At 37.2% G+C, this 26,455-nt stretch overlaps 3 protein-coding genes and 1 long non-coding RNA gene across 10 annotated transcripts in view; 3 read left to right on the forward strand and 1 right to left on the reverse strand.

The window, feature by feature from the left end:
• The window catches only part of myrf (myelin regulatory factor), a 50,550-nt gene extending 33,720 nt beyond the window's left edge, over window positions 1-16,830 (forward strand). For 6 of the 7 annotated variants that reach the window (XM_028449110.1, XM_028449111.1, XM_028449113.1 and 3 more), the window contains exons 12-27: window positions 769-969; window positions 1,632-1,740; window positions 2,211-2,320; window positions 3,909-4,069; window positions 4,884-4,956; window positions 5,052-5,134; window positions 6,347-6,415; window positions 6,578-6,655; window positions 6,823-6,890; window positions 8,239-8,322; window positions 8,761-8,994; window positions 9,933-10,026; window positions 13,851-13,913; window positions 14,103-14,208; window positions 15,070-15,144; window positions 16,077-16,830. In XM_028449110.1, coding sequence (XP_028304911.1) covers window positions 769-969; window positions 1,632-1,740; window positions 2,211-2,320; window positions 3,909-4,069; window positions 4,884-4,956; window positions 5,052-5,134; window positions 6,347-6,415; window positions 6,578-6,655; window positions 6,823-6,890; window positions 8,239-8,322; window positions 8,761-8,994; window positions 9,933-10,026; window positions 13,851-13,913; window positions 14,103-14,208; window positions 15,070-15,144; window positions 16,077-16,157 — 1,689 coding nt within the window. In that variant the 3' untranslated portion in view covers window positions 16,158-16,830. The remainder of the gene's footprint in view (window positions 1-768; window positions 970-1,631; window positions 1,741-2,210; window positions 2,321-3,908; window positions 4,070-4,883; window positions 4,957-5,051; window positions 5,135-6,346; window positions 6,416-6,577; window positions 6,656-6,822; window positions 6,891-8,238; window positions 8,323-8,760; window positions 8,995-9,932; window positions 10,027-13,850; window positions 13,914-14,102; window positions 14,209-15,069; window positions 15,145-16,076) is intronic. The other variant, XM_028449116.1, reaches the window with a different exon arrangement.
• Window positions 9,148-24,543, reverse strand: LOC114464682 (uncharacterized). Its single transcript, XR_003674248.1, has 3 exons — window positions 24,356-24,543; window positions 24,088-24,093; window positions 9,148-9,159 (listed from the first exon to the last, which is right to left on the reverse strand). It is a non-coding gene; the product is annotated as an uncharacterized LOC114464682 (long non-coding RNA).
• On the forward strand, window positions 23,057-25,156 carry tmem258 (transmembrane protein 258). Its single transcript, XM_028449123.1, has 4 exons — window positions 23,057-23,167; window positions 23,423-23,532; window positions 24,810-24,939; window positions 25,011-25,156. The coding sequence occupies exons 1-3, from the start codon at window positions 23,165-23,167 to the stop codon at window positions 24,934-24,936; spliced, it is 240 nt and encodes a 79-aa protein (XP_028304924.1). The 5' UTR covers window positions 23,057-23,164; the 3' UTR covers window positions 24,937-24,939; window positions 25,011-25,156.
• Window positions 25,011-26,455, forward strand: part of cracr2b (calcium release activated channel regulator 2B) — a 38,752-nt gene continuing 37,307 nt past the window's right edge. Inside the window, exons 1-2 of the mRNA XM_028449118.1 lie at window positions 25,011-25,137; window positions 26,117-26,234. The gene's annotated coding sequence lies outside the window, so the exon portion shown is untranslated. The remainder of the gene's footprint in view (window positions 25,138-26,116; window positions 26,235-26,455) is intronic.

Below are 26,455 nucleotides of genomic sequence, written 5' to 3' on the forward strand. Positions count from 1 at the left end.
TAACACAAACATAAGATTTCATTTTAAAACAAAAAAACGCTGCTTGTCTGGTTTTTAATATTTCTGTATTTCTACAAAATAACCACACCATTTATTTGTTATTTTGATTTGGTTTTAAAACAGAATAACCAAAGAACGAAGGGTACATGGATTTACCTTGTTAAAACTTTTACCTTTTGTTGCTTAACATTTCATTTAATCCATCATGTCAAAATTCACTAAATCAGTCCCTGGATTAACGTCATGAACTATACGTATAGTGTGTAGCCATTAAATGTATGGACAACTTATGGAGAATTTCTTGTTCTTAGCCAATAAACTCCTTCAAGATCAAAGCCACGTTTTATTGCATGATTTTATTACTCGCTAAGTTTACAAAAATATTTCGAGTAGTCATAGCAACCTGATTCAGTCAGGCGTGGTGTCTAATGACCACCACCTTTATCCGGTTTCATAAGTGGGTTCATGTGTTGCAATCTCAGTGAAATCTACTTTCCTGAATAATGATGTCACAAAACATGAGTTATTGTTTCAAAAAACAACAACTGTCTTTTCTCTCTCCTCCACGTACTGCATTTCGTCTGCCTGTGTGTTTAATGTTATGGTGTGTTTCTAAGAACAGAAAAGTATCTGAGTGTTTGCCCAACTTTCTTATCAAATGACATCAAGTTTATGAAAAATCAAACTTGTATTTTGAAGTTTATTCTTCAGCATAATTATTTAAAATCTGAATCACAGGTTTCCTGTTACTACCTTAATTTTTTGCAGGCATCAAATCCTGGTCAGTTTGAAAGTGACAACGAGGTTCTGTGGCAGCGCGGCCAGCTGCCAGACACGGTGTACCACCACGGGAGGGTCGGTGTGAATACGGACCGCCCCGATGAGGCCCTGGTTGTCCACGGCAACCTGAAGGTTATGGGCTCTGTGGTTCATCCATCAGACATCAGGGCCAAAGAAAATGTCCAGGAGGTCAGGATGTGTGTGTGTTCCAAGGCTGCACGATTTCACCTCAAAGCAAAATCCAGTTTTCTCTTTAAAAAAATTAAATAATATATAAGTATTTTCTTTTCATTAACAAAGTGAAAACAAATGTCCATATTGGGAATAAAGTGCAACTGCAAAACTTTAATAAAGAATGTTAAATCCCGTGTGGAATTGATAAAATAACAACCCGTCCAACCAAAAATGAATCCCTTGGGATTTTTAAAAAGAGAAACTTGCATTAGAAAAAAAACCGACATTAAAGAACCTCACACACGATTCACATTTAGAAAGAAGAGGTTGTAGTGGGGGTCTATCACTTTAAACGTGTTTGAAACCTGTTTTTCTAACAGTTTTTAAAGGGACCATGTCCTCAGCAACATGGAATTTCACCACGCGGAGCCCAAACACGACCTGGGGGAGAGACTCATGCTGTGATTACCCTTGTAAATGAAAAAATCAATTTTCCGAATTTGACTTTTTAAAAACCGCCCTCAATAAATAATCCAATTTCGATTTTATATCGATTAATAGTGCAGTCTTAGTGTGACCTTGAAGCTTGTTTGTGTGTTTTCTCTTAAGTTCTCAGTGTTTTCACACGCTTCATGTGTTCATGTCATCTCCACCTCTGTCCACCTGTCTGCGTGCAGGTCGACACCACAGACAATTTAAAAAGGATCTCACAGATGCGATTGGTTCATTATCAATACAAGCCTGAGTTTGCTGCCACTGTGGGCATAGAGAACACGGCAGAAACAGGTAAGCACCTCACTTATAACCTCAGTTTGTACATTTAAATCTGTTCATCCATTGTAAATAGTGGGCCTGTACTACGAAGCTGGATAAATATACCCTGGATATACACCCTGAGCAGCTGTAATATGAAGCTGGTTATCAACATGTTAACTTATACAAACAGTAATTGAGAAATAATTCTTTAAATATCTGAAGAATTAAAACCTATAATTCAAACAACACTGTTGCTGCAGAAAAAGCAGGAAGGAAGGAACACAGACAGATAATTGATGACTGTTAATGCTTAAATTATTGAGATTATTCAATATTAATTAATCTGAGAATAAATGGACTCTAAATTCTTTATTTTCTATCCAAATTTCTTTGCTTGAGGGAGTGCTAAAAAAAGGTTTTAATCAGATGAATGATATGCATGTATTATTTCAGTGAGGTTTTGTTAGTGGGCAGTGATAATGTAATCTTTACCACTACAGGAGTGATCGCACAAGAGGTCCAACAGATCCTTCCTGAGGCGGTGAAGGAGGGGGGGGATGTGGTGTGTGCTAATGGAGAAACTATCCCCAACCTGTTGGTCGTCAATAAGGTAACGAACATGTTTGCTGTATATGTGGATGACAGTGCTGAGGAAGGTTTCTAGCACCTTGTTGATTATTAGACCTAAAGCAGCTCTGAAACCCACCTGCTGCTAGCTAGGTGTAGCTCAGGGGTCACCAACACGGTGCCTGTGGGCTTCAGGTAGCCCACATGGACCATGTGAGGGGCCCTCAGGAGCTCTAGTCACCAGTGAGCTCAATCTAAAATATGATTTACTTTCCAGGATTCAAACTCACTAAGATAAATACATATGACAGATGTAGTTAGTAGTTGAATACTGCTGCACGTGATAAGGTTTTAGTATTAAATTACCATCTTTAAGTGTTTATTTTCACTAAAACATTGGGACAAATGTTTTCATGTGGTGTCTGTGGTATGTTATATATAATATGATATACTGTATAACAGTGGTGCTCAAACTTTTTTGAATCCAAGTCCCCCCTTTTGTCCAATTTACTATTTAAGTATAGAGGTATAGAGCATGATGATGGAATAAACGAGTGATAACATGCATTTTCAAGAATCTCATTTTTAAATAAGTGGAAAGAAACAGTATTTAGTGCAGTGGTTCCCAACCTTTTCTTTATCATGATCCCATTTTGATATCAAGAATTTCTGGCGACCTCAAAGACATTTTTTTTTTTTGTATTAGTTTTTTTTTTTTTTTTCTTTTTTATCATGTTTGAGCTGAAATGTTTCATTTCTTTACTGCATTTTAGTTGAACTAGATTTAGATTTCATAAAGTGAAAGTATAGAAATACAGTTGTTTAAGGATAATAATTAAAAAAAAAATCAAAAATCTATATCAATTTTTCTGAAATATCAGGTGACCCCACATGGGGTCCCGACCCCAAGGTTGAAAAACATTGATTTAGTGCCGCCTAAATAGATTTTTTTCTATAGTTGTTTTTATTTACAGTCATCTCACGTCTGGAGTGGGGCCAAGACTGACACTTAATTTGTTAGATTTCTCCTCTCTCTCTCTCGCTCTCTCTCTCTCTCGCTCTCTCTCTCGCTCTCTCTCTCTCTCGCTCTCTCTCTCTCTCTCTCTCTCGCTCTCTCGCTCTCTCTCTCTCTCTTTCTCTCTCAACTACCCCCTGTAGTGCCATCGCATGCCCCCATTTGAGAAACACTGATATATAAAATGTATCTTTATGAACGCAAATGACATAATTGTTGCATTTTACAAATGTTACATGTTTTAAGATCAGTTAAAGGTTGTTTGTTAGTAGCTAGTGAAATAGGAATAATTTTTCATTTTCTATGAAATGTAATGAAAACGCAACAGTGCAATAATTGCACATGTTAAGAGAGCGTTGCACTTTGAAACTCAAACATTTCCTACCTTCTTTAGTTACTGCTAGCCTTCCTTATTATCTTAATCTCTAATTAAAGTGAGAGAGTGAACAGTTTCAGAAAGATTGGTTACCCCTGGAGTGTAGCTAATTATAATGTGATTAGTGATCACATTATTCACAGTGCCATCTTTTTATCTAATAAGTCTAGAATTCCAGAAAAGCCTCATTGAACTGAACCTGAGTGAAAGAGGCTCTAAATCCATCCTCTGGTTTCCAAGGAGCGTATCTTTATGGAGAACGTGGGAGCAGTGAAGGAGCTGTGCAAGCTCACAGACAACCTGGAAACGCGTATAGATGAACTGGAACGCTGGAGCCGCAAACTGGCCAAGCTGCGTCGTTTAGACAGTATGAAGAGCACAGTGAGTGGAGGAACAGTGAGGTGAGTGAAACGCCCTCGTCTCAGTTTAATGTCTGAAGGCAGAGGTGAAAGTAATAGATTACTCGCGTTACTGGAACTGAGTTGCTTTTATGGCTACTTGTACTTTTTTGAGTATATTCCTAAGTACGTTTTAAAAGAAGTAAAGTAAATAGTTACATTTCTACACCCAACAGTTATTGAGTAAATTATTATTTTTTGTTTTAAAATGATCAATGGACATTGTGAAACTACAAAAAATTGAAATGACCAGACAACAATCAAATGAATCACATCATAACCAACCAATCAGATTAAACATAATGCACGGAGCCAAAACAGCATTGAATGGAGGTTATTTTCTCAGTTTTAGATTCATAAATGTATCTATACTTAGAGCCTGAAATTTGTATTTTATTTTGAAATAAATTAATTGGTGTTATTCTATTTAAAAAATAATTGTACATTTTGACAAACCTTTTATTTCATGCAGATGCCTTTGTGGAAAACAAATTAAGTTCCAATTGTGATAGATTTGGTTTCTTCCTTTTTAGGTTTCTACTTGAGATATTTACTGTATGCAAGGGAACCGTACCAAGATTTATTACCAAAAACTTAAAAACTTAAATTTAAGTAACAAATTACTTTGAGTACTATTTAATTGAGCTACTTTTTACTTGTACTTGAGTTTTTTATGTATGCCATACATGTATTTGTACTTGAGTACAATTTCAATCAAGTACCAGTACTTCTACTACAGTATTAGGATATATCAGTACTCTTTACACCTCTGTCTGAAGGCCTTTAGACAAACTTCATTTTGTGTTCCCTTATGCAGCCAATCAGGAAGCTATTTTAGCAGAACAGGAAGTGGTCCACTCAAGAAGAAGCCAGTGCAACCTGGAAGCAAGGTTAGCAGTGATGCATCTTTTACATAAAAGTCCAAAAGGTATGTGAGTGATTATTATTGAAAAAGGTTTGATTGTAAATGTTTTTCCTATTTTAGAATTCTCCTTCTGATCAGGGCTGCATCAGCCCCAGGTTCATGCAGGGGGCCATCCTCGCTCTGGTGGTGGTCATGGCCTTCAGGTTAGAGAACACAACACAGCTACAAATATCAGCTCCATCCATGCACATCTCTCTCTCTATAAAAGCAAGGAGTCTCTGTCTGTCTGTCAGTGTGTCTGTCTGTGCCTCAATTATCTCTGGTGTTCAGGGACAGACAGAGCTCATACTTGCTACATAGCTGTAGCTTGATTCAAAGCTGTGCGACTTCGCATTTGTTTGTACGGTAATGCTACAGTTAATGAATAATTTCATAAAATTGTCTATCGCGAGCGAAGCACAGTCACTAGAGTCACGTGTACGCCCAGAACCAATCACAGCACAGCTCCACTCCTGTGCGTGCCAGAGCCAATCCCAGTGGCAAGCTAGAGTCACGTGTGTTGCCAGAGCCAATCGCTGAAGAGCTTAAGTAGCTACGTGAGCACACAAAAGACGTGCGCATAAACAGCCAAGCAGACACACGAGTGAGAGAGAGAGGAAGATAGTTTAAGGCTCTTTCATAAGTTTTGAGCTCCTGTGGACTTCTCTTTTGAGGAAACATACTTTTTGACTGTTCCTCATTTGGTGGTTACGTTCCAAAACATTTAATTTCATTTTATTTTGAAATCACCACGGAATCAACGGACTGAGGGTTAGACCGGAGAGGGGGAAGGCCGTCTGAGCAGTCGCACTCACACTGATATAGTAGCAAAGCTCTCAAGTCTCACACATTGGACGTGAGACACAGGCATTTTAACCTGATGTGAGTCACTGAGTGCGTGCATGTGCGCGGCTGAAGCGCGTGCGTGTGTGTGAGCCCACGGAGGAGTAGCGAGTCACACACACACACACCATGTTTCCTCTGGCCACACACATGATTTATAGATTAGAAGTTACATCTGTTTGTAAATGAATTACTGACCTTGGGTGATAAGCACCCCTGCACTAAGAAATGTTAGATGATGAATAAATAGTTTTATTTGTACAAATGTATGTCTTTTATCAGATTCTACCTAAACTGCAGCATGGAAATTGCACATGCTATTTTATTTTGCACCTGCACATAAACCCCTTTATAACACCACAGAGTACTGAGTATGTACACCTCTTTGTAGATCCAACCTTAGAACACATACTCATTTGTCCATAATTGACAACTCTACTTAAGCTCCCATATGAATACATACTTCTGACGGGCACTGTACTCGTGCTAATAATGCTAATAATAGTGATGTTTTTATCTTGGCTTGGTTTCAGTGTGATCTCCATGTCTATCCTGTATGTGCTCACACTTCACCATCGAGGAGACGTCACAGAGAAAGATGGGTAAGTAAAATATTCCTGCTGAAGTGTAAGAGTGAAATAATCTACTTCCTCCTGTCCAATGATACATGTCTTTGCTTCTTCTTCTTCTTCTTCGTCTTCTTCGTCTTCTTCTTCTTCTTCTTCTTCTTCTTCTTCTTCTTCTTCTTTTTCTTCTTCATGTAGCCTTGCGTCGCCATCTGCTTTCCACATCTCTTGGATGCCAATCTTCACTGTTGTTGTCTGTCCACCTGTCTGCTCATGGTATAAACTATCAACAGCCTCTCATTTTCTTCTCTTTTTTTTATTCCTGATTCAATCATATTTTTACTTGCTTGGTTCGACTTATTTCATTAGGTTTTCCTTAAGATCTATATTATATTTATATCAATATTTTACCTGTTATGTCCTGTTTTGTGTGATTGATGCAGGTCAAAAGCTGCACTGGGATCTCCACGTAAGAGTTTATATATTCCAGTGTCCACCACAGCAGCACCAGGTGAGTAATAGAGTGACATAGGGTCACATCGCCATAGAGACCCTTTGATTGTTTGTAAACATTGTGATATATTTTGTTGGGCCTGGAGGCAAACCACCATATATATATATATATATATATATATATATATATATATATATATATATATAGACAGCTGGCCCCGCTCATTACATCGATGTCAATGGTGCATGTACTATTTAAATAACACTAACTTGCTCAATTTTCAACCAATTTTCAAACGGCAAGTGGCAATTTCAACATGTACCAGCATTTTATGTCATACCTATGTATAATAAGGTTTGTAATAAGTCAAACCGTTTGTGAATCCATCAATATTTCATCGAGTTAAGGGTATTTTTGTTTAAGCTGATCACACACCTTCCAACAGCTACTATAGAGTGCGTCAGAATGGCCTGGCGGATCTGCGACGGGAGTGGCTGGTCTGCTGGCTGGGTGAGCTGGGCCCCGTGAGCAACGTGCCAGGGCGGGGGTGGGTCTTCGGATTGGCCGTCTCGGGGCGCGCTCTCCTGCCGTCTGCCTGGCGACTGGCCACAGTTCGGTGTGGTGCCGCGTTGCCTTGGGCGGGGTGGGGCTGGTGGCCTGGAGCCTGCTGTCTTGCGGGCTGTGTTGGCGTCGGAGAGGTGTCTCGTGTCGGTGCGTGGGTGATCGGGCCTGTTCTGGCCCTGGTGCGGGCGTGGGTGATCGGGCCTGTTCTGGCCCTGGTGCGGGCGTGGGCTTCTCTCCTGCTCGGCCGCTCCCTGTTGCGGTGGGGCAGGCTGCTCTGGGGGGGTCGCCCCCTGGACCGCTGGCGGATGTGGCTGGTGCCCGGCTGCGCCTGGGGGGTGATAAGAAGAAAAGAAAAAAAATTGACTGTCTAATAGACTAAGAAGAAAAGGAAAAAAAAAATGTATTACTGACCACTTTAATTTTGCATAACTACATTAGTAGGATGGGGCTTAATGCAACAAACAGGCCGATTTCGTCTATGGTTATTGTTGTCTTTAAATGTTAATTGAACTGAATGGAATTTATTACCATTGTTGGTATTTTGCTTTGTATTCTAGTGTATCATAAGTTACTGATTATTAGTTAGTCAGGTTTTTATCATTTATGTTTGTTTGTAACAAAAGTAATGGAAAAATAAACTAGAATATTTTCTTTTTTATCGTTTATGTTTGTTTGTAACAAAAAGTAATGGAAAAAAAAACAGAAATGTAGTCCACTTGCACTCCTTGTGCAGAAATTCTTCTTTTTTGTTAAAAAAAAATGTCTATGTTACTTTAAAGGAAGGCTCTCCTGACTTAATTAGATGTAAAGTTGTTTATTTGTGTTTTTCTTTTCCTTTCAGCACCTACAGTCTGCTGTCCAACCACAGCAGCAAACAACCAATCAGCTACTGTTATGACTTTGAGTAACAACCAATCCACACCAGGTACAACAGCCCCTTTATCTTTCTTTGTCAACGCTGCATGGTAATGATCAGGGTTGGGGTCAATTATAATACGGCATAATTATAATTGTAATTTTTAGAATCTGTTGCCATTGTAATCTTAACTGAATTGGAATTGAGTCAAGATAATTTATTTTGTAACTGTAATTACCTTGGAAATTCAAAATTGTGTGTGTGTGTTGCAAAGCTTTTAAAAACCGAATAAATATTTTTTTTTTAAAGTTAGTAAAATTGTAATTGAACTTTAGTAACTGAGAATGACATTGTAATTGACTTTCAAGGGAAAAATAATAATTGTAATTCATTTGTATTTGGAAAAAATCCCGGTTACCGTAATCATAATTGAATTGTAATTGAACATGATAAGTGAAAATGTAATTGTAATTTGAAAAAACCCTGGTAATGATGTGTGGTCTGTAGGTCTGAGCAGTCTGGTTCCCACAGCAGGAACTATAAATAAAAAAGCCAAGTCCAGACCGATGGACAAGGACGGACACAACAGGAACCGTCTGAGTCACACCTCAGCACCTGTTTACTACTCCAAGTCCAAACGTCCCGCCTCATCAGATCCAGACGCACTGGGATCAACCAATCGGCTGCCAGGGGGCGGGCAGCAACCAGCGCCACGGAGACAACGAAGCCTTAGCACCAAGGGTATTCTATTATTATCAGTATTAAACTATTTTTATTCTTTTTTCTTCCGTCGTTGCTGACTTCCTCATACACAGTTTGTCCAATTTTGACAAATAAGCTATCAAAAAAGTTCCTGAGATTTATGTTGTACTTGAATCATTTGTAACTTTTTTTTGTACATTTTTTCTTTCCCATTCATTTCTATTGTAAATTTCAGCTTTTTCAACTTTTAACCCTTTCATCCCCAGCCGTTCTTCAACTGATTTCAACCTTTAACATGTTCAACTACTACCTACAACACATTTCAACCTTTTTCAACCTTGCTTAACCCATTTCCCACTTTTTTTGTTTTTACTTTTTCAACCCATTTCAACCTTTTTTTAAAACTTTTTTTCAGCCCATTTCCACTTTTATTTACTTTTTCAACCCATTTTTCCGCTTTTTTTTCCAACTGTAATGCGAGACTAATGCTAATGTTAGGCTACTGCCATTGCTAGGTTAATGTTAATGCTAGATTGGTGCTATTGCTAACACTAGCATAATGCTAATGCTATACTAATGGTATGCTATATTAATGCTATGCTATGCTAATGTTAACATTAATACTCGCGCTAAGCTAATGCTAGTTAATGCTAAGCGAATGCCAATGCTAGCTAATGCTAAGCTAATGCAGTGGGACATCGCCAGCATCTGCATCCTCACTTGCATTTTCTTCAGGAAATGCAAATATTCTATTTTTATTATTATTATTGTTATTATTATTGTTATTATTATTGTTATTATTGTTATTATTATTATTATTATTATTATATTTACCCACAGCTCACACACAGGCTACTATCTGTTTATGCACACAACATTCCAACCTTGTAAAACTCATCTGAGCTGCAAAGCAAATCTTGTGACAAATAGTGTTGTTTGATGAAACGGTGCATTATTTATTTTTTATGATCCAACAGGAGGAAGGACAGCTCCCTCTCTCACCAGTGTTTATATTGTGGAGACAGACCAAGAAGTCACAGCACAAAGATGCACAACACCAGACAGCTGCAGGTAAACACAAACTTTTGTGTCATAAATTAGTTCAAGAATAATAACTGAGGTGTTATAATCACAACTGAAACGTTTTTGTGTCCCTTAATCCTGAAATTACAGAAATTGGTGGCCTTCCAACGTATCTGTCACTGTGTTTTCATCCTTTAATGACCCTCTACAGCAGGGCCACACACTAAGAGGGTCAAATACTTTTATAATATGATGATATAATGCCAATTTAAAAGCTGATTACCCATGTAAATCACATTTTTTAACCTGTACCTGCATATCAGCCAAAAGTTGTTCTCCAAAATCAGTTACCTCATACACTGTAAAGAATAATAAGTATACTTTACATTAAAAAAAAGAAAAAAGCAAACTTATTGCCTTGACTTAGATCAGTGAGATTTGATTAACTTCATTTGGAGTCCCACGGTACAAAACTCTGAGTATCCCATTCCTGAAAGTGAGGTACGTTCTTCTCTGAGTATGTCACCATGGTAACATTCTCCGTGAACTAAACCTGGCAGGTTTTGTCTAGGAAACCCTGGGTTTCTACCTGGCTCCGCCCACCTGAACACCACTTCTCAAGGAATACTGTAACGTACCTTGACACTCTTCTCTGACACACATTAGTAACATCACATTGCTTTACGTTTTTTTTTTTTTTTTTGCAAACGGTAGTTTTCTTTATAACAATGGGGATGCAGAGCATTTAGGGAAAGGCTCTGTATGCAGAGCAATCAGAAAAATTGATCTGCATTAAAACACCTACTGACAACTTTTGTATAGTTCCCTGGATACAAACCTGTGGCAAATGTAAAGGTGGATATGTCAATTTACATGAATACACATTTAAAGCTCAACATTTACATTATTTCTCATGGTATTACGACTGGATATATAGTCATCAAAAGTTGAATAGATAGCTTAAAAGTTATGGTGGCGCAGCAGGTAAGGAAACACACTTAAGAGCATGGGGTCGGGGGTTCTGAGTCATCTTTTCTCTCACGTCTTTTTTAACATTAAAAATCAATATAAATGACACGACGTCAAGTGGCCGTCACTGTCTTTATAGCCGCTGCAGCGGGAGGGCTGTAAAGTGTACACTTCGCCAATTTACTGGGGCCAAATTAAAGTGTAATACTCCTTGAACACCCCTTTTAAATTTTAATTATATTTTGAGTGAACTCATCCATTAGTAACTCTGTAAGTTGATTGTTTAAGTACAGGTGGAGCTGTCTATGAAAAATGCCGTAAAGGTACGGCTGTAGAAGTGATCAGCCTTCTCTATGCAACAGCCCTCTCAGTGCGGCTGCCCCGGCTCCTCAGACACTATTCATTTTAGTCCCCGGTCGTTACGTCACTGGAGCGATGAAGTGACCAAAAACCACGACATATCATGGGCGATTTAAAAGACTATAGTCACTGAAGTGGCGTCCTGTGTGAACACCTTTATAAAAGGCTCATATTCCCCTATAAACACCTGCTTATTTCACTGGGGTGAATAAATCACTCTCTTCTGGGTGGTTGCCATGGTAGCTCGTATTACCTCTGCTCAATTGATGATGGCTTTTTATCGTGCTCGTGCACGGAAGTAACCTCAGAGCTGATTGACCCACTTCATACCAGCTGTAATGGAATCAGATGCCCAGAGTTTCCCATCGTGGGGTATGTTGACCCAGAGTTTATGGATAGACTCAGAGTTTGTTGAACCTCTGTTCTGGAATACACCCCTCAGGCACATTAGCATTTCAAAACAAACCCGTTGTTGATGGTGGAGACAAAAACAAACTTGCAGCAATTTCTACCTTCACCATTTGTTTGTGAGTAATTTCCTGTCAGAGGATTTATGAGAATAACTTTTGGATGACATTTAGGTAAAAATGTGAGTTATGTGGTTAAAGTTAAGCAGCTTTAAAGAGTAACTGAACCCCCAAACCAACCAACATATTTGGATAAGAAGTAGTGCTGTTGATTGTTTCTTGTCTAAATCTTGACATTTTAGTTAAAGTATTTCAATTTTGTGTATTTTATTGTAAAAATGTAAGCATGACTGCCCTCTATGGGTTGAAATCCAGCTGTTACAATTAAATGTTGCTATTGGCTGATAGTAGTGGTTTGTGATGTTTTGGTGGCTTCTTTTGTCACGAACCACCAATGTTAGCTCCACCCCTTTTATTAAAACCACCTGTGGACTCTGTAGTCTGTGGTGATATATGTTGGATTCAGAGTATTGTGAATAGATGTATAGTGAGTGTTGACTAGGTAGTTAGCTTAGTATAGATAGTTTTTTGGAGATTTTATTGTATAGACTGGGCGTGTCTTAACTGCTCAAAAATTTCTGGCGACCCCAAAAACATTTTTTATCTAGGATTAGTTTTTGATCATGTTTGAGCTCAGATTATTATTATTTTTTTTTTTTTTTACTGCATTTTAGTTTAACTAGAAGTGAAAGTATAGAAATACAGTTGTTTAAGATTGTGTTGTTTTAATTTAAGAAAAAAATATAATTATTAAAAAAATTAAAAAATCTAATGACATTTTTCAGAAACAAAACTCAAGGCGACCCCACATGGGGTCCCGACCCAAAGGTTGAAAAACACTGATTTAGTGACTCCTGAATAGATTTATTTTTATAGTTTCTATCATTTCTGGTCAAAACATGCTTGGTGTGGGACCAAGACTCTTTATTTGTTAATTTTCCACTCAGTCTCTCTCAAGGACCCCCTGAAGTTACATCGCATACCCCTTGAGAAACACTGCACTAGAGGAGGACTAGGCTGCCAATATATCACATTATAAATCATATCATATTATGTATTTCTCAAAAAGACAGAGATGTGACGATGCACTATAACTAAGCTGATCATGCAACAACCGACCAATCATTTTTCCCTTCTACAACTGATCATTGAAGGAGGACACGTGTGAAATGTTTTGCATCTACAACATTCAACATAATTGTATTTGTGCTCTTAAAACTGAAGTTGAATTGAAACACATCAAATTGACTCTGGTGTTCACTGTTTGCTAGGGATGTAAAGATTAATTGTGAGGCAGTTAAAAATCGATTCAAAGGTGTCACGATTCACATCGATACTCTGAAATTTAATCGCAGTACTTTAAAATAAATAAATAAATAAATAAATAAATCTTTTTTTAACAGCATAGGGTGCTATCTATTTAGAATTTGAAATTCAGGACGCACCACCGTGTTTTAAATCAGAAGTGTGGAAGCATTTTGGCTTCCCCAAGACAAAATGAAAGAGGTGAGAAAGAAAGAACGTGAAATCCAAGGTTAGAGGGTCACAGAGAGGAAAGGGAGAAACAAGAGAATGAAAGCCATAGTTTTTTTATTTATATTATTTCTTTAATATATGATTTGTATTAAAGTCTAATTGTTAAGGCACAAAATACATTTTCAGTTGCACTTTTAAAAAGAAAAGGAACTATTATGCAGTTTTGCATAGTTTACTGTAGAGCCAGAATTTAAATGAATAGGCTTCTTCTTCATTTGTACTATTTCTTTATTTATTTCATTCAGGATTTATTTTTAATTCAATTGCATTGTTTTGCATGGTTTAACATGGGATTCATTTGACAATGAAAGATAAAAGAAAATAGCACAGTATTTGTATTTTTATTTTTGAAAAAAAAAAAAGTCTCATTTTGTAAAATAAATTGTGAGAGAATCATATCGTGAACCCAGTATCGTGAATCGTATCGTATCAGTAGTTGAGTGAATCGTTGCATCCCTACTATTTGCCTAATGAAGTGTTACTTTCCAATTATTAATTGCCATTTTTGAATTATAATTCTTCTCTTTGTTTTGAGTTTAGCTTCACAGTTTCCCTCCAAGGAAGAAAAAATGCATCCATCCCACAAATCACTTTTCACATGATGTAAGTATCGCAACAGCAAAGATGTTTCCATTTAAGTCATTACAATAAATCCAGTCCTGCAGATCTGAATGCTTTGATCTATGGCGATTAACATGAAATATCTGCTCTCATCTGTTTAAAATGAGCCAAAAACACAAAACCTTTTTAAAAGGCAGACACTTACGTCCTGTTTTCACTCGTTTATTTCAGGTCTGCTAACCGAGTGTGGGTTAGACAATGTGAAACCACAAAAGGACAGTTATGTTCAAGCCATACAGAGACAGAACTCCACAGTGACCACAGTACACCAACAAAGGTAAAGCTAATTCAAATTAGCATTGTAATGTTTACCCTATTTCTCCCCAGTTTTATCTGGGAACTTTATGTAACTGTATTAATTGTATTTTTTAATGTTTTCTTTATTTAATGTGTCGTAATACAGTATTCGAACTTTAATCACTTTTCTTTAAATGTTTGTAATGTAATGTTTAATTTTTCCTGTCAGCGTCTATAGAAAACAGTTTTACCATTACTATAAAGATATTCTGAACCTTTAATGTGAATATACTTCCTATTCATTTACCATTTGGAGCAGGGGTGTCAAACTCACTTCCGATCAGGGGCCATTTACAGCCCACTTTGATCTTAGGGGGGCCGAACCAGAAAAGTACAGATTACTTTAAAGAAGGAAGTGCAATCAGATCATTATTGTGCTCTAAGTCCCTGTATGTGATGGAATTCCTTTAACATTCTTAAGCATAAAGCAATAATATTCATGTCTAATATTTGACCTAAAGGATTGTTGAATTTACATTCTTTAAAAAATAATAATAGTAGTAGTAGGGATTTCTAGTTTTGAGAAAAAGTAAGATTTGAGGAATAATGTAGTTATACCAAACAATTTTTGATGAAATCCTTCAATAATGAGCATAGATATATTGCAGGCTTCCATATATGTCAGATTTAATTTGCTAATTTAGAAGAACAAATATTTGCAACTGAACCATCCAGTGCTAATGATATGTTGTCTTTATAATTTTAATTTCCGGATTTGGCCCGCGGGCCTTGAGTTTGACTCCCTGATTTAGAGCTAATAGTATGATTTATTTATTTTTGTTGTACAATAAATGTGTTTCTACTCAGTTAGAGGCTTGTGATGCTTTTGTTTGTGTTAAAGGGGACTCATCACCTCTGGTCAGTGCCTGTGTCGTCCTTCCAGGACGTCACCTATCGTTTCCGCGTATCTGCATCTGTGAGTTAAGCCAATTCGTGTATCGTTCGTTCTTTGGTTATTCTGTTTTAAAACCAAATCAAAATAACAAATAAACGGTGTGGTTATTTAGTTTTACTGGCTTAAAACCAAAATAGAAATACAGAAACATCAAAAACCAGAACTGAAGTCCGCTGCACCTGGTTTCCCTCCCCAGGTTCTGGAGTAGGTCTCACACAATAGGACTGTTTAGGATTTATTTCAGCATGTTTCCTGCTCATGTTTTTATTCAGTCTGTGGATGTTTTAGCTCGTAAAAAGCTGCTCAGTTTTGTTTTATGGTGTTACGTTCCAAATAGTATCCAAATAAACAGGTGACAAAAATAATTACACCACTTTTTTGAGAGCAGTAAAATATTTTATTTTGCATGTTATAATACCGCTAACCACTAACGGCAGCCGTCAACACACACATAAGTTGATCACAAGAAACGTGGAGCGCCAGTAGATTCATTACACCACCTCTGGTTCTTTTAGTCACATATCATGTGTGTTTTTTTGCAACATCCATTTTTTGTTTTGATTTATTTATGTATTTATAACGTTTCAATTCACCAGTTCATCAGTAATGTGACTTATTGCTCCTTTTTTTGTCCCAGAGTAAAAGTCCATCTGTGAGTCTACTCTGTGTGGAGAGATTAAAACATGAGGCCCTCATCCATAGTTTTCTGTAAATATCCATATATCACACAAACAGAACAAGATTTTAAAACAGATATTTCTGTATTGGTTTTAAGTCACTAAAACGAAATAACCATTTATTTGTCTTTTTGTTTCAAAACGGAACGTAAGGTACATAGATTTTAACGCTTTGAAAATAACCTTTTTTAACATCATTTGAGCACCAATTAAAACAATGCAATAAGTGCAATTGAGTTGAACCATAACTTTTCTTCATCTCTTTTGTATTGACAGATTGAAGTGAGTTGTGCCACTGAAGAAAAACTCTCGTCATACACTGATTATCACTTTGCCATTAAAACGGGCTGCGTCTGAGCTGGAAGAAGAGGCCATTACGCTTCATTGTGTTTCTCTTCAGATTGGGGCTTCTTTGTGTCATTCATTATTGTATATTATTTTAATGAAAACCTTTTACTTTCCCACTGTCTTCTCTGTAAAGTCCTCCATGTGTACGTTGTGTTATAACATCTTTTTCTGCTGAGATCACTGGAGTTTAAACACTGTTTAACTGATTTGTGTCACTGTTAACTCATCGTTTATGTTTCATTGTTTTATGGATAACAAACACTGTCATGATAAATCAAGCCAGAAAGACCTTTTAGCATCAGGTTCAAATCTACCAGGTGCCATTGTCATTTCTGTTTGTATGCTGACGTCTATCATCTGATAAAATAAAACAAAAGAACTACTTCTACAGTTCAACACACTGGACCAGGAGGGGCTAGAACCACAGCCCTGCACGTGTTTCTGTTTAAACACACCTGAGTGCAGACCCAGGGTTGGGGTCAAGTACATATTTCAATTACAATTCAATTACGATTACAGTGACCAGCATTTTTTCCAATTACAATTCACTTACAATAAAATGTTTTATCCTCAAAGTTGTTTACAGTTAGGTTTTCAATTACTAAAATTGGATTACAATTAATCACAATTACTGAACCTGAAATAAATAATCTAATAAAAGTAAACCTTCTTCTTGTGTTAGCTTTCTGTTAGCATCTCTAATGATAACGGGTCCTAAATCAGCTGTAAAACACACTAAAATTTCTTTCCTATCTATTGGTTACATTGTGAGGCTTCCTAATCAATGAAAATATAGGTTTTAATATTTTTGGTGTGGGTGTCTGAGCCTTTTTGTGTCAATATACCCCTAGATTTAATTGTTTTTAAATGGTAAAATGTGGAAAAGCTTGATATGAAACATATTTTAATAATTAACTATATATGTGTAGAACTGTACATAGAATTGTAACATGGTTCCTTAGTTTTGTGTTAAATTATAATTGACCATTTTTATAGAATTTTCATGCCAATTACAGTTACAAAGTGAATTATCTAAACTCAATTACAATTTATATACGACAGCAAATTATTTTTTTATGACAATTACAATCAGAATTACACCATAATTGTAATTAATTATCAAATTACAATTTTAATTGACCCTAACCCTGGTCAGGCCATTTATAGAGCAGGAGATGACTCGGCATTTAATTAAAACGTGTTGGAGAAGAGGCTTCTGATATTTGCAGGACAGCATCCCTCCAGGTTTTGGTTTGGATTCCCCTGCAGAACACCTGAGTGATTAGATTCCACATCTCAGAAGTTCACTCTACAGTAATAAATGTCTCTGTGGCTCCTCAAAGCACCATTTCAGTTTTTTTTTAAAAAAAGGGAAATAATCTCAAACATGTGTTAAACTCCAGTGCTGGAGGGCTGCTGTCCTGCTTGTTTTAAACGCCTCCTGTTCCAACACACCAAAGTGCAATGAGTAGCGTGTTATCTGGCCTTCTGCAGAACTGGATAATCACTCACAATATACAACATTTCTGTTGAAACATTAGCTGCGTTTCCATTACATATTTTCGCAAAATGAAAGCGATATTTCTAAATGTCGACAAAGTATAATTGCGCTTTGAACGTGTTTCCATTGAACGTTGTTTTGGAGCATCGTAACTCCAGTGAAATCTCATCCAGCGAGACTTCTTTGCATGAAGATGGACACTCCAAACCCCCTTATAACACTCTTTATTCCTTTGTTGTTTCACGTCTAATGTGGCACTAATAATTTTAAAGTATAATTATGAGAAGTGTCCCACTCTCTTCTTCTGTCTACATGTACCGTGCCATGTTTTCACAGAGAACAATGGTCATGTGACCATGTACGTCAAGTTCTGTGACGTGTATTTGAGGAAAAAGTGTTTCCATAGCGCTTTTGCGACACATTTCAATATCGAAATGTTTGAAATTCCTCCTCATGAAAGCGTCAAAAGGTTTTAGCGATATTTTAGTGTAATTTTTTTATAATTCAGGTGTTTGCATTACCAGTTCTTATTGCGCTATTTAGATTTTGTTCATTTTCAAGGTTAATGGAAACGCAGCTAATGACAAATCTAACATCTGCAGGGCGACGCCCCTCATGGACCAAAAGTTAATAAACCTGACACTGGATAAAACACTGGATAAAACATATAATGTGCATTTTCTGTGGGCATACAAAAGCAAAGATGAATTCTTGTGCCTCGTCTTTGCAGAACCACTGGATAACCTGTCAGGATGGTAGAAGTAAACACTGTTCTATCTGTGCAGATCCTTCTAGAAACACTGGGATGACTTACACTGTAATGTGTTTAACTGGATGGTGTGTGAGGCTCTAATTAGTTCATATGTTTATGCACAGATATTATTTCTCAATAACAGGGTGCAGCTTGATACTAATGTTTTGATTTAAAAAATGAATTTATCCAAAGCTGTGCAGAGTTTAAATTGAAAAGCAAACACTGGACCATTTTCTCCGTTTCGCCTGTGCAGTAACACTTTTAATACAACAAAATTGTACAACATTCTTTTCCCTCAAGCTTTTCAACTTTTTTTTTTTTATATATACATTTTCTGTCAAATTGTCTGTCTGAGTCTGCATTTAAATAAGAATACATGGGTGTGTAAATCAGATGCAACGTTGATATAAAATAGGAAAAAACAGCCATCAAAGCCTATAGAACTCTATGACAAATCCTACAATGCTTTCCTTAGAACTTAACCTCAGAGGGTAACTATTGTTATCTAGCTTATTTATAACTCACCAGCTATAGTGTAATGAAACCACTGTGGCATGTTCTTGCACTGTATATATACAAACTGCCTGCGTCAGATACCCCCATAGAACTGCTTTATATTCATCTGTATAGCTTTCTTTTGTTACTGCCACTGCTGCTTTATACTTATTATGTTCATTATACTGTTTTATGGTTGATTTTTTTTTTGTATCAAATAATATATATATAAAGTTTTAGTTATTGGAAGAAGTACAGATAAACATGGAAACACTCCCACATCAGCACTACATGTAAAGAAACAAAGCCTAAAACGTTTTGACTGCCTTAATAATGTCACTACTTTTGAATATAGCCATTTTTTCAATGCTTTTAATGGAAATGAGATGCTGTAATCCTTTAAATGCATGATAAAAATTAAAAAAAATAAAGTTGTTTGATTGAATGTTCAGATTTGTCTGGTCATTAAAATGAGAAAATCTTTCATTTAAGACTGCATTCCACACTCTTAAAGCTGATATCTGGAGTTTCTGAGAAATCTATGTTTATGTATGATTCTTTTGAAATGCATAAAAATACCTAACTAGTCTTTTACTATGGTCTACTGCTGGTGTTCATTCATAAACATTAATGTATATAAGTCCCTCCTTCGTCCTATAGACCCCTATACAAATGGAAATGATTGCCGAATGCGCCCAGCCAATAGGCTTCAACTTCCTGTTTATGAGACTGTCAATCAAAGTGAATGCAAAACTGTGCACGGAAACAAGGCTGTGCTTCACAACTGCAAACATGTAAATATGATTTTGGCTCTTACCTGACCCATAGACCTATCAATGCGACCCAATGCAACCTTGTTGTGTTCCGCAATGCGCGTGCAGAAAAGTAGAGGTGTGGCTTCTGGTAGATTGGCAGAGGCAGTGGGAGGAAGTGGAGCTGTAGAGGGCAGGACATTGAGACGTTTCTCAGAAACTCTGGATAGCAGCTTTAAAGGGACCATATGTAGAATTGTTGTGAATTTTCAACTTTTAAATATGTCTGAAATACCTAAAATAAAAATTTCAGTGTTAAGAAACATGTCCTTAGCTGTCATGGCATGTGATTTTTTTTAGATTACATAGTAATAATGAAAAAGCAGCACTATATAAAATCCAATGCAATATTATTATTATAACAATTTTTACTTTAAAAAAATAAAAATTGGATGATCTAAAGGACCATATAGGGCCCTATGAAATATGTTTTATTTTTGTCCAAATTCGGTTTTCCACACTAATTTAATTTTTTTTTTCTTTTTTTTTTTTTTTTTTTTTTAATACTTAATTTCTTCTTAAAATATTAGTTTTTTACTTCTGTGAGGAAACAAAATAAATAGGAATAAAAAAGACAACCATAATTAAACAAATATATATATATATCAGAATCAACTTTATTGACCAAGAGTGTATGAATACACACAAGGAATTTGTTTTGGTGACCTGTGCTCTCTCAGATAGTGTAACATTAATAATAATAATAATAATAATAATAACAATAACAATCAACTAGAATAAAAAAAAATAAATAAAAAAAGAAGTATAAACATAAATATAAGAGTAGTTAGACTAATATGTGCAAACTAAATAAAAATAACAAGATAATAATAATAATAATAATAATAATAATAACGAAATAAAATAATAATAATAAGATAATAGTGCAGTAGTGCATTGATGAGTAGTGCAGGTGAACATTTAAATGAAAATATTATGTCCATGAACATTTTGCAGTGACAGGTTGATCCAGGGTTGTTATGTTTAGTTCCATGGTTATTTCACAGTAACAGAAACAGGTTTGACACTCTATGACTGTGTAGTGTTGATCAGAGTGACAGCCTGGGGGAAGAAACTGTTTTTATGGCGGGTAGTTTTGGCGTACAGTGATCTGTAGAGTCTGCCAGAGGGGAGGAGTTTAAACAGATTGTGTGCAGGGTGTGAGGGGTCTGCAGTGATGCTACCTGCCCGTTTCCTGACCCTGGACAGGTATAAGTCTTGGATGGAGGGCAGATCAACACCAATGATCTTTTCTGCAGTCCTGACTATCCTTTGTAGCCTGTGTCTGTCTAGTTTGGTTGTAGATCCAAACCAGACAGTGATGGAGGTGCACAGAACAGACTGAATGATGGAGGTGTAGAACATTATCAGCAGCTCCTGGGGCAGGTTGAACTTCCTCAGCTGACGCAGGAAGTACATCCTCTGCTGTGCCTTTTTCCTGGTTGTGTCTATGTGGGAGGTCCACTTCAGGTCCTGTGAGATTGTGGATCCCAGGAACCTGAAGGAGTCCACGGTAGCCACTTTGCTATTCAGAATGGGAGCAAAGAGGCTACCGTGGGGGGGGGATTTCTCCTGAAGTCCACTGTCATCTCCACAGTCTTGAGCGGGTTCAGTTCCAGATGGTTCTGACTGCACCAGAGAGCCAGCTGTTCCACCTCCCGTCTGAAGGCAGACTCGTCCCCATCCCTGATGAGACCGATGACGGTGGTGTCGTCTGCAAACTTCAGGAGTTTCATAGAGGGGTCCCCTGAGGTGCAGTCATTGGTGTAGAGGGAGAATAGAAGTGGGGAGAGAACACACCCCTGAGGGGCGCCAGTGCTGAGTGACCGGGTGCTGGATGTGATGCTTCCCAGCCTTACTTGCTGCTTCCTGTCAGACAGGAAGTTGGTGATCCACTGACAGGTGGAGGCCGGCACTGTGAGCTGGGTGAGTTTCTGGTGAAGGATGTCCGGGATGATGGTGTTGAACGCAGAGCTGAAATCCACAAACAGGATCCTAGCGTAGGTCCCTGGGGAGTCGAGGTGATGCAGGATGTAGTTCAGTCCCATGTTGACTGCATCCTCGACCGACCTGTTTGCCCGATAGGCAAACTGCAGGGGGTCCAGCAGGGGTCTTGTGATGTCCTTCAGGTGGCTCAATACCAGCCTCTCAAAGGACTTCATGACTACGGACGTCAGGGCAATGGGTCGATAGTCATTGAGTCCTATGATGGCAGGTTTCTTTGGGACTGGGATGATGCTGGAGCTTTTGAAGCAGGAAGGTACTTCACACAGCTCCAGTGATGTATTGAAGATCCGTGTGAAGATGGGGGCCAGCTGCTCAGCACAGGCTTTCAGGCAGGAGGGAGATACTCCGTCTGGTCCTATATATATATATATATATATATATATTTCTTTTTTTTCTTTAGTAAAAATCATTTTTCGGTGGTGCGCATGTGCGCGCATACAATCTCAGTACGACGTGACCCCAGCACATGACACCGGCCCCGTTAACCTGTAGTACCTTTTTTCCACCGGTTGGGTGAGTATAAGCCTATTTATCAGCAGAGCCGTCCCTAAACTAGGCCATCTCAGGCGTGGACTCCTTTTTCTTAGCCTCTCTGCTGGGAGCAGGGTTACTACTGGTTCACTTGGAGGTGAAATATTTAAAGATGTCATCTTCTAAAATGACTATACACTTGTATTCGTCCCGTTGACGCCTTGAGAGTGTAGGATTCTTCTTCTTTTTCATTTCCGGCAGACTTGACGCCTCAAAGACGTATTCCTCCTGGTGGTGGCAAAACTTGCTTGCAAATTCTATCATGGCCCCTTTGATATTTACACATATGATAAACGTGATTATATTACTACCATAGAGAAAATCCATGTATTTTATATTTGCGTTCAAACATTTTTGATTGAATTTTTTTCCTTTTGATTTAATAATAAAAACACAAATTTACTACCCATAATATGAGCCAAACACAAAAAATAAAAACATTTGATAGAATTTTTTTTCTTTTTTAATGATTGAATGAAACTGTTTGTTTTTTTTTGTTTTTTTCATTAATATTATTATTATTATTGAAGTGATTTTGGGCGTATTGAAAAGTTTGTTTGATTGAATAATAAAGACACAAACCTACCTCCATTAGTCACACGTGACTGTTTTATGACTGGGACTGTAGGTGGCGCTCTTTTCAGTTTACTTTGCCCTCGTCTTAGTCTGTCAGGTGACATCTACCTCATTACTGCTGAAAACACCGAGTTTAGATTTTAAACATTCAGCAATGATTGCAGTGCAAAGTCTTCTCGTTAGTAATAAACTCTAACCAGATAAACAAGTGTATATAAAAGAAGTTTAGCCTGAAATTTGTAGAGGGCGGAAATGACGTAGGCGTAAAGCAGGAAGTGTAATCAGTACGTGGCCTTTTGCAGCTCAGTCTGAGTCTGAGGGAGTATCGATTCATCACAAAATGGTAAGATTACTCAATAATTGTAAGATATTGTGGTTTGAACTTATATATATAGCGATTTACGAGTTTATTATATTAATAGCATTCTGTTTCAACGTTGTGTGTGCGTTATTTCAGGCTGGAAGCTCATATCTATGGTAGCTTTTCATACAGAATCGGCTAATTGACGGAGTTTTGTGCATAAAACACTGATGGAAAATGTCGTAACAAACCATATATTTAAAACAGGAGCTTTTCTAAACCGTCCTGTCTCTGCAGGAACTGGAGGCTATGACCAGATACACCAGTCCGGTGAACCCGGCTGTGTTCCCCCACCTCACCGTGGTTCTTCTGGCCATCGGGATGTTCTTCACCGCCTGGTTCTTCGTGTATCCTCAGCATTCCTGGGAATGTTCTACTGTTATTGGATTCACTGTAAATGGGTTTTATTAATCATGTACTTCCTTCCTTTGTATTGGATAAAAACATTTGAAAAGATACATTAACAAAGAATTATTTATATACATCATGCTTTTATGCCCGATAATTAAAGGTAGCTAACATTTCCCCCCCCATTTGACTCTTAAAGTTTTCTACATAACAAGAGCAAGTTAATATTTAATAAATACTGACATCCAATTAAAACACTACATTAGCTATATTCTGCTATTAAATTGAAGAACAGAATAGAAATAGAATAGAATAGAACAGAAATGCTCATTTGGTGCTGTCTGGTACACTAAAAAATGCACAAACTTTAGGTAAATTATGTTTGAAATGTAACTCTTTAAATGCAGACAAGAGAACTGTGATGAATGGCATATCTGAAACTAAACAATGTCTCATCCAAGTCTTTCACAACTTCTGACAGACTGTGCAGCAACAATGCTCATATGTAGACCAGGGGTTCTTAACTTTGGGGTCAGGACCCCATTTTTGGTCACCAGACACTGGGAGGGGGTCGGCAGATGCCTTCATGAAACTTGAGCCCATTTTTGCTTATTTTCCCCTTTTTTTCTGCAACTACACCACACTTGCCACATTTTAACCTATTTTCATCACTTTTTCTTGCCATATTTTTGCTCTTTTTAATGCATTTTTGCCACACTACGCCCATTTCTGACACTTTTCCATCAAATTTTTAAAGCCTTTTCTGCACTTTTTTTTTCTACTTTCATGACATTTGCAGAACTTTTAAACTCTTTCCACCACTTTTCCACCCAATGTCACATATGTTGACTCATTATTGTCAATTTTAACCTCTTTTCAACATATTTCATGCTTATTTTTGCCAATTTAACCACATTCATGATTTGTCACGCCCATTATTTGCAAGTTTAAGCTAATTGTTTACTTTGAACCCTTTTTAACATTTTTTCTGTCTGTTTTTGGCCACTCTAAAATTTCTATGGCTTTTTAAATCCCATTTCACCACCATTTTTGATAACATTCAACCCATTTATTTCTGTTTAAAACAAGGATTTGCATCTTTAAGATGACTATATACTACGTCCCAAATAATATGCATATCTTAAATTTAGAAAGGTGACAGTATCCTTCAGATCTAAACTGACCTACAATGAGCACATTTCTATAAATGATTAAAAACTAACAGGTGCTTTAGTTTGTACTGTTGCATTTTTGTTTTTCCTCAACTTTTAATCAGTTATGAGGTCACGTCAACAAAATACACCCGTGATGTGTACAAAGAGCTGCTGATCTCCCTTGTGGCTTCACTCTTCATGGGCTTCGGCGTGCTCTTCCTCCTGCTCTGGGTTGGGATTTATGTATAAAAGGTACTGGTGGAAGTTTGGTTTGAAATGTTTCTGTTTTCTCTCTTTCACCGTTTTTTTTTTTTGTATTTCAGTCAACTGGCCTAAAACAAACGCAACACATTCCAAGGAGAAGGACATCACATCATGGACTAGATTAAACGATTGGAAGCACTGACCATTTTGGGGAAAAGCATATGGACTCTGGATTTAGTTTCACAAGTAAATGAGCTTTATACAACGTTTTGTGTCTTTGCTTTTCTTTCATTTTAAACGCAGAGATTTTCAACCAGTGTGGCAGGCATGTTAGTATAAAGGTGTATATAAAGTTTTATGAACTAAGGATATAAGAAGTAATTAACATCTCAACACATTATTATTATTAGGAATACAGTCATTTTCTTCACAAAGTGCTTTAATTTTTCTAGTCTGGCACTCATGAAATTAAACTGGTCAAAGTAAGAATGAGTTTGCGTCAAACTTAAGACCCGGGGACCAAATCTGGCCCTTTGGAGTATTGTGACATTTACCAACTAAGTCATTTGTAAATATCTCAGTCCCTCTAAATACACAAATTCATCAGAACTCCACAATGTTTGCCAGGACTCACAGTTTCCCCATGTTTATATCACATGATGGCAGTTATTCTTCTTTAAGGCACTGGTTCTCAACTTTTTCAGCCTGCGATCCCTAAAATAAAGGTGCCAGCGACTGGGGACCCCCACTGTACCAAAAAAGGTGAACTGGGATTTTAAAAACCACAGAAAGTGGTTAAAAGTTGCAAATTAAAGTGGTAGAAAGGGTTCAAAGTGTCAATATTGGCTTTAAAGTGGCAAAAATAGGTGGGTTGGGGTAATGTAATAGGAAAAAGTAGGAACAATTACTTTAACTGGCAAATAATGGGCATGGCAAATTGTGAATGTAGTTAAATTGGCAAAAACAATAAGCATGAATAATGTTGAAAAGAGGTTAAAAGTGACAATAAGTCAACATATGTAACATTAGGTGGAAAAGTGTTGGGAACTGTTTATAAGTTCTGAAAAAATGTAGAAAGGCATTGAATTATGAAGTGGCAAAAATGCATTAAACAGAGCAAGAATATGGCAAGAAAGTGATAATATAGGTTCAAATATGGAAGGTTTGGTGTAGTTGTAAAAAAAAAAAAAAAATGGGCTCAAAAAATATTCTTAATTTCTTGAAGGCATCTGGTGATCCCCTCTCAGTGTCCTGACCCCAAGGTTGACAACCCCTGCTTTATGACTTCCAGAGCCTGCAGTTACTCGTTACATCCAGTAGGTGGAGGCAGTTTGCATCATAAGGTAACGCTCTAAACTTTATGTGGAAAAGACAAAGAAAAGTGAAAAAATTACTGAATTCCAGCTTTACAAAACCTCAAAGATCAAATCCATAGTTTGTTAGAGATTAAATCTAACAATATGAACAAATGTTTATAGGCTATACTGGCACTTTTAAAGGATGTGAGCAGTGTGTGGAATGGAAAAGAACATGTCTTCTGAACTTCTACAGTTGTTTACATAAA

The sequence above is a fragment of the Gouania willdenowi genome, chromosome 6, assembly GCF_900634775.1.
Source record: "Gouania willdenowi chromosome 6, fGouWil2.1, whole genome shotgun sequence".
Lineage (NCBI taxonomy): Eukaryota > Metazoa > Chordata > Actinopteri > Blenniiformes > Gobiesocidae > Gouania > Gouania willdenowi.

Bases quoted from the DNA above. Each gene is read 5' to 3' on its own strand.
- tmem258 (XM_028449123.1), top strand. The intron at 23,533-24,809 runs GTATCCTCAGCA...ACTTTTAATCAG, and splicing joins TTCACCGCCTGGTTCTTCGT to TTATGAGGTCACGTCAACAA.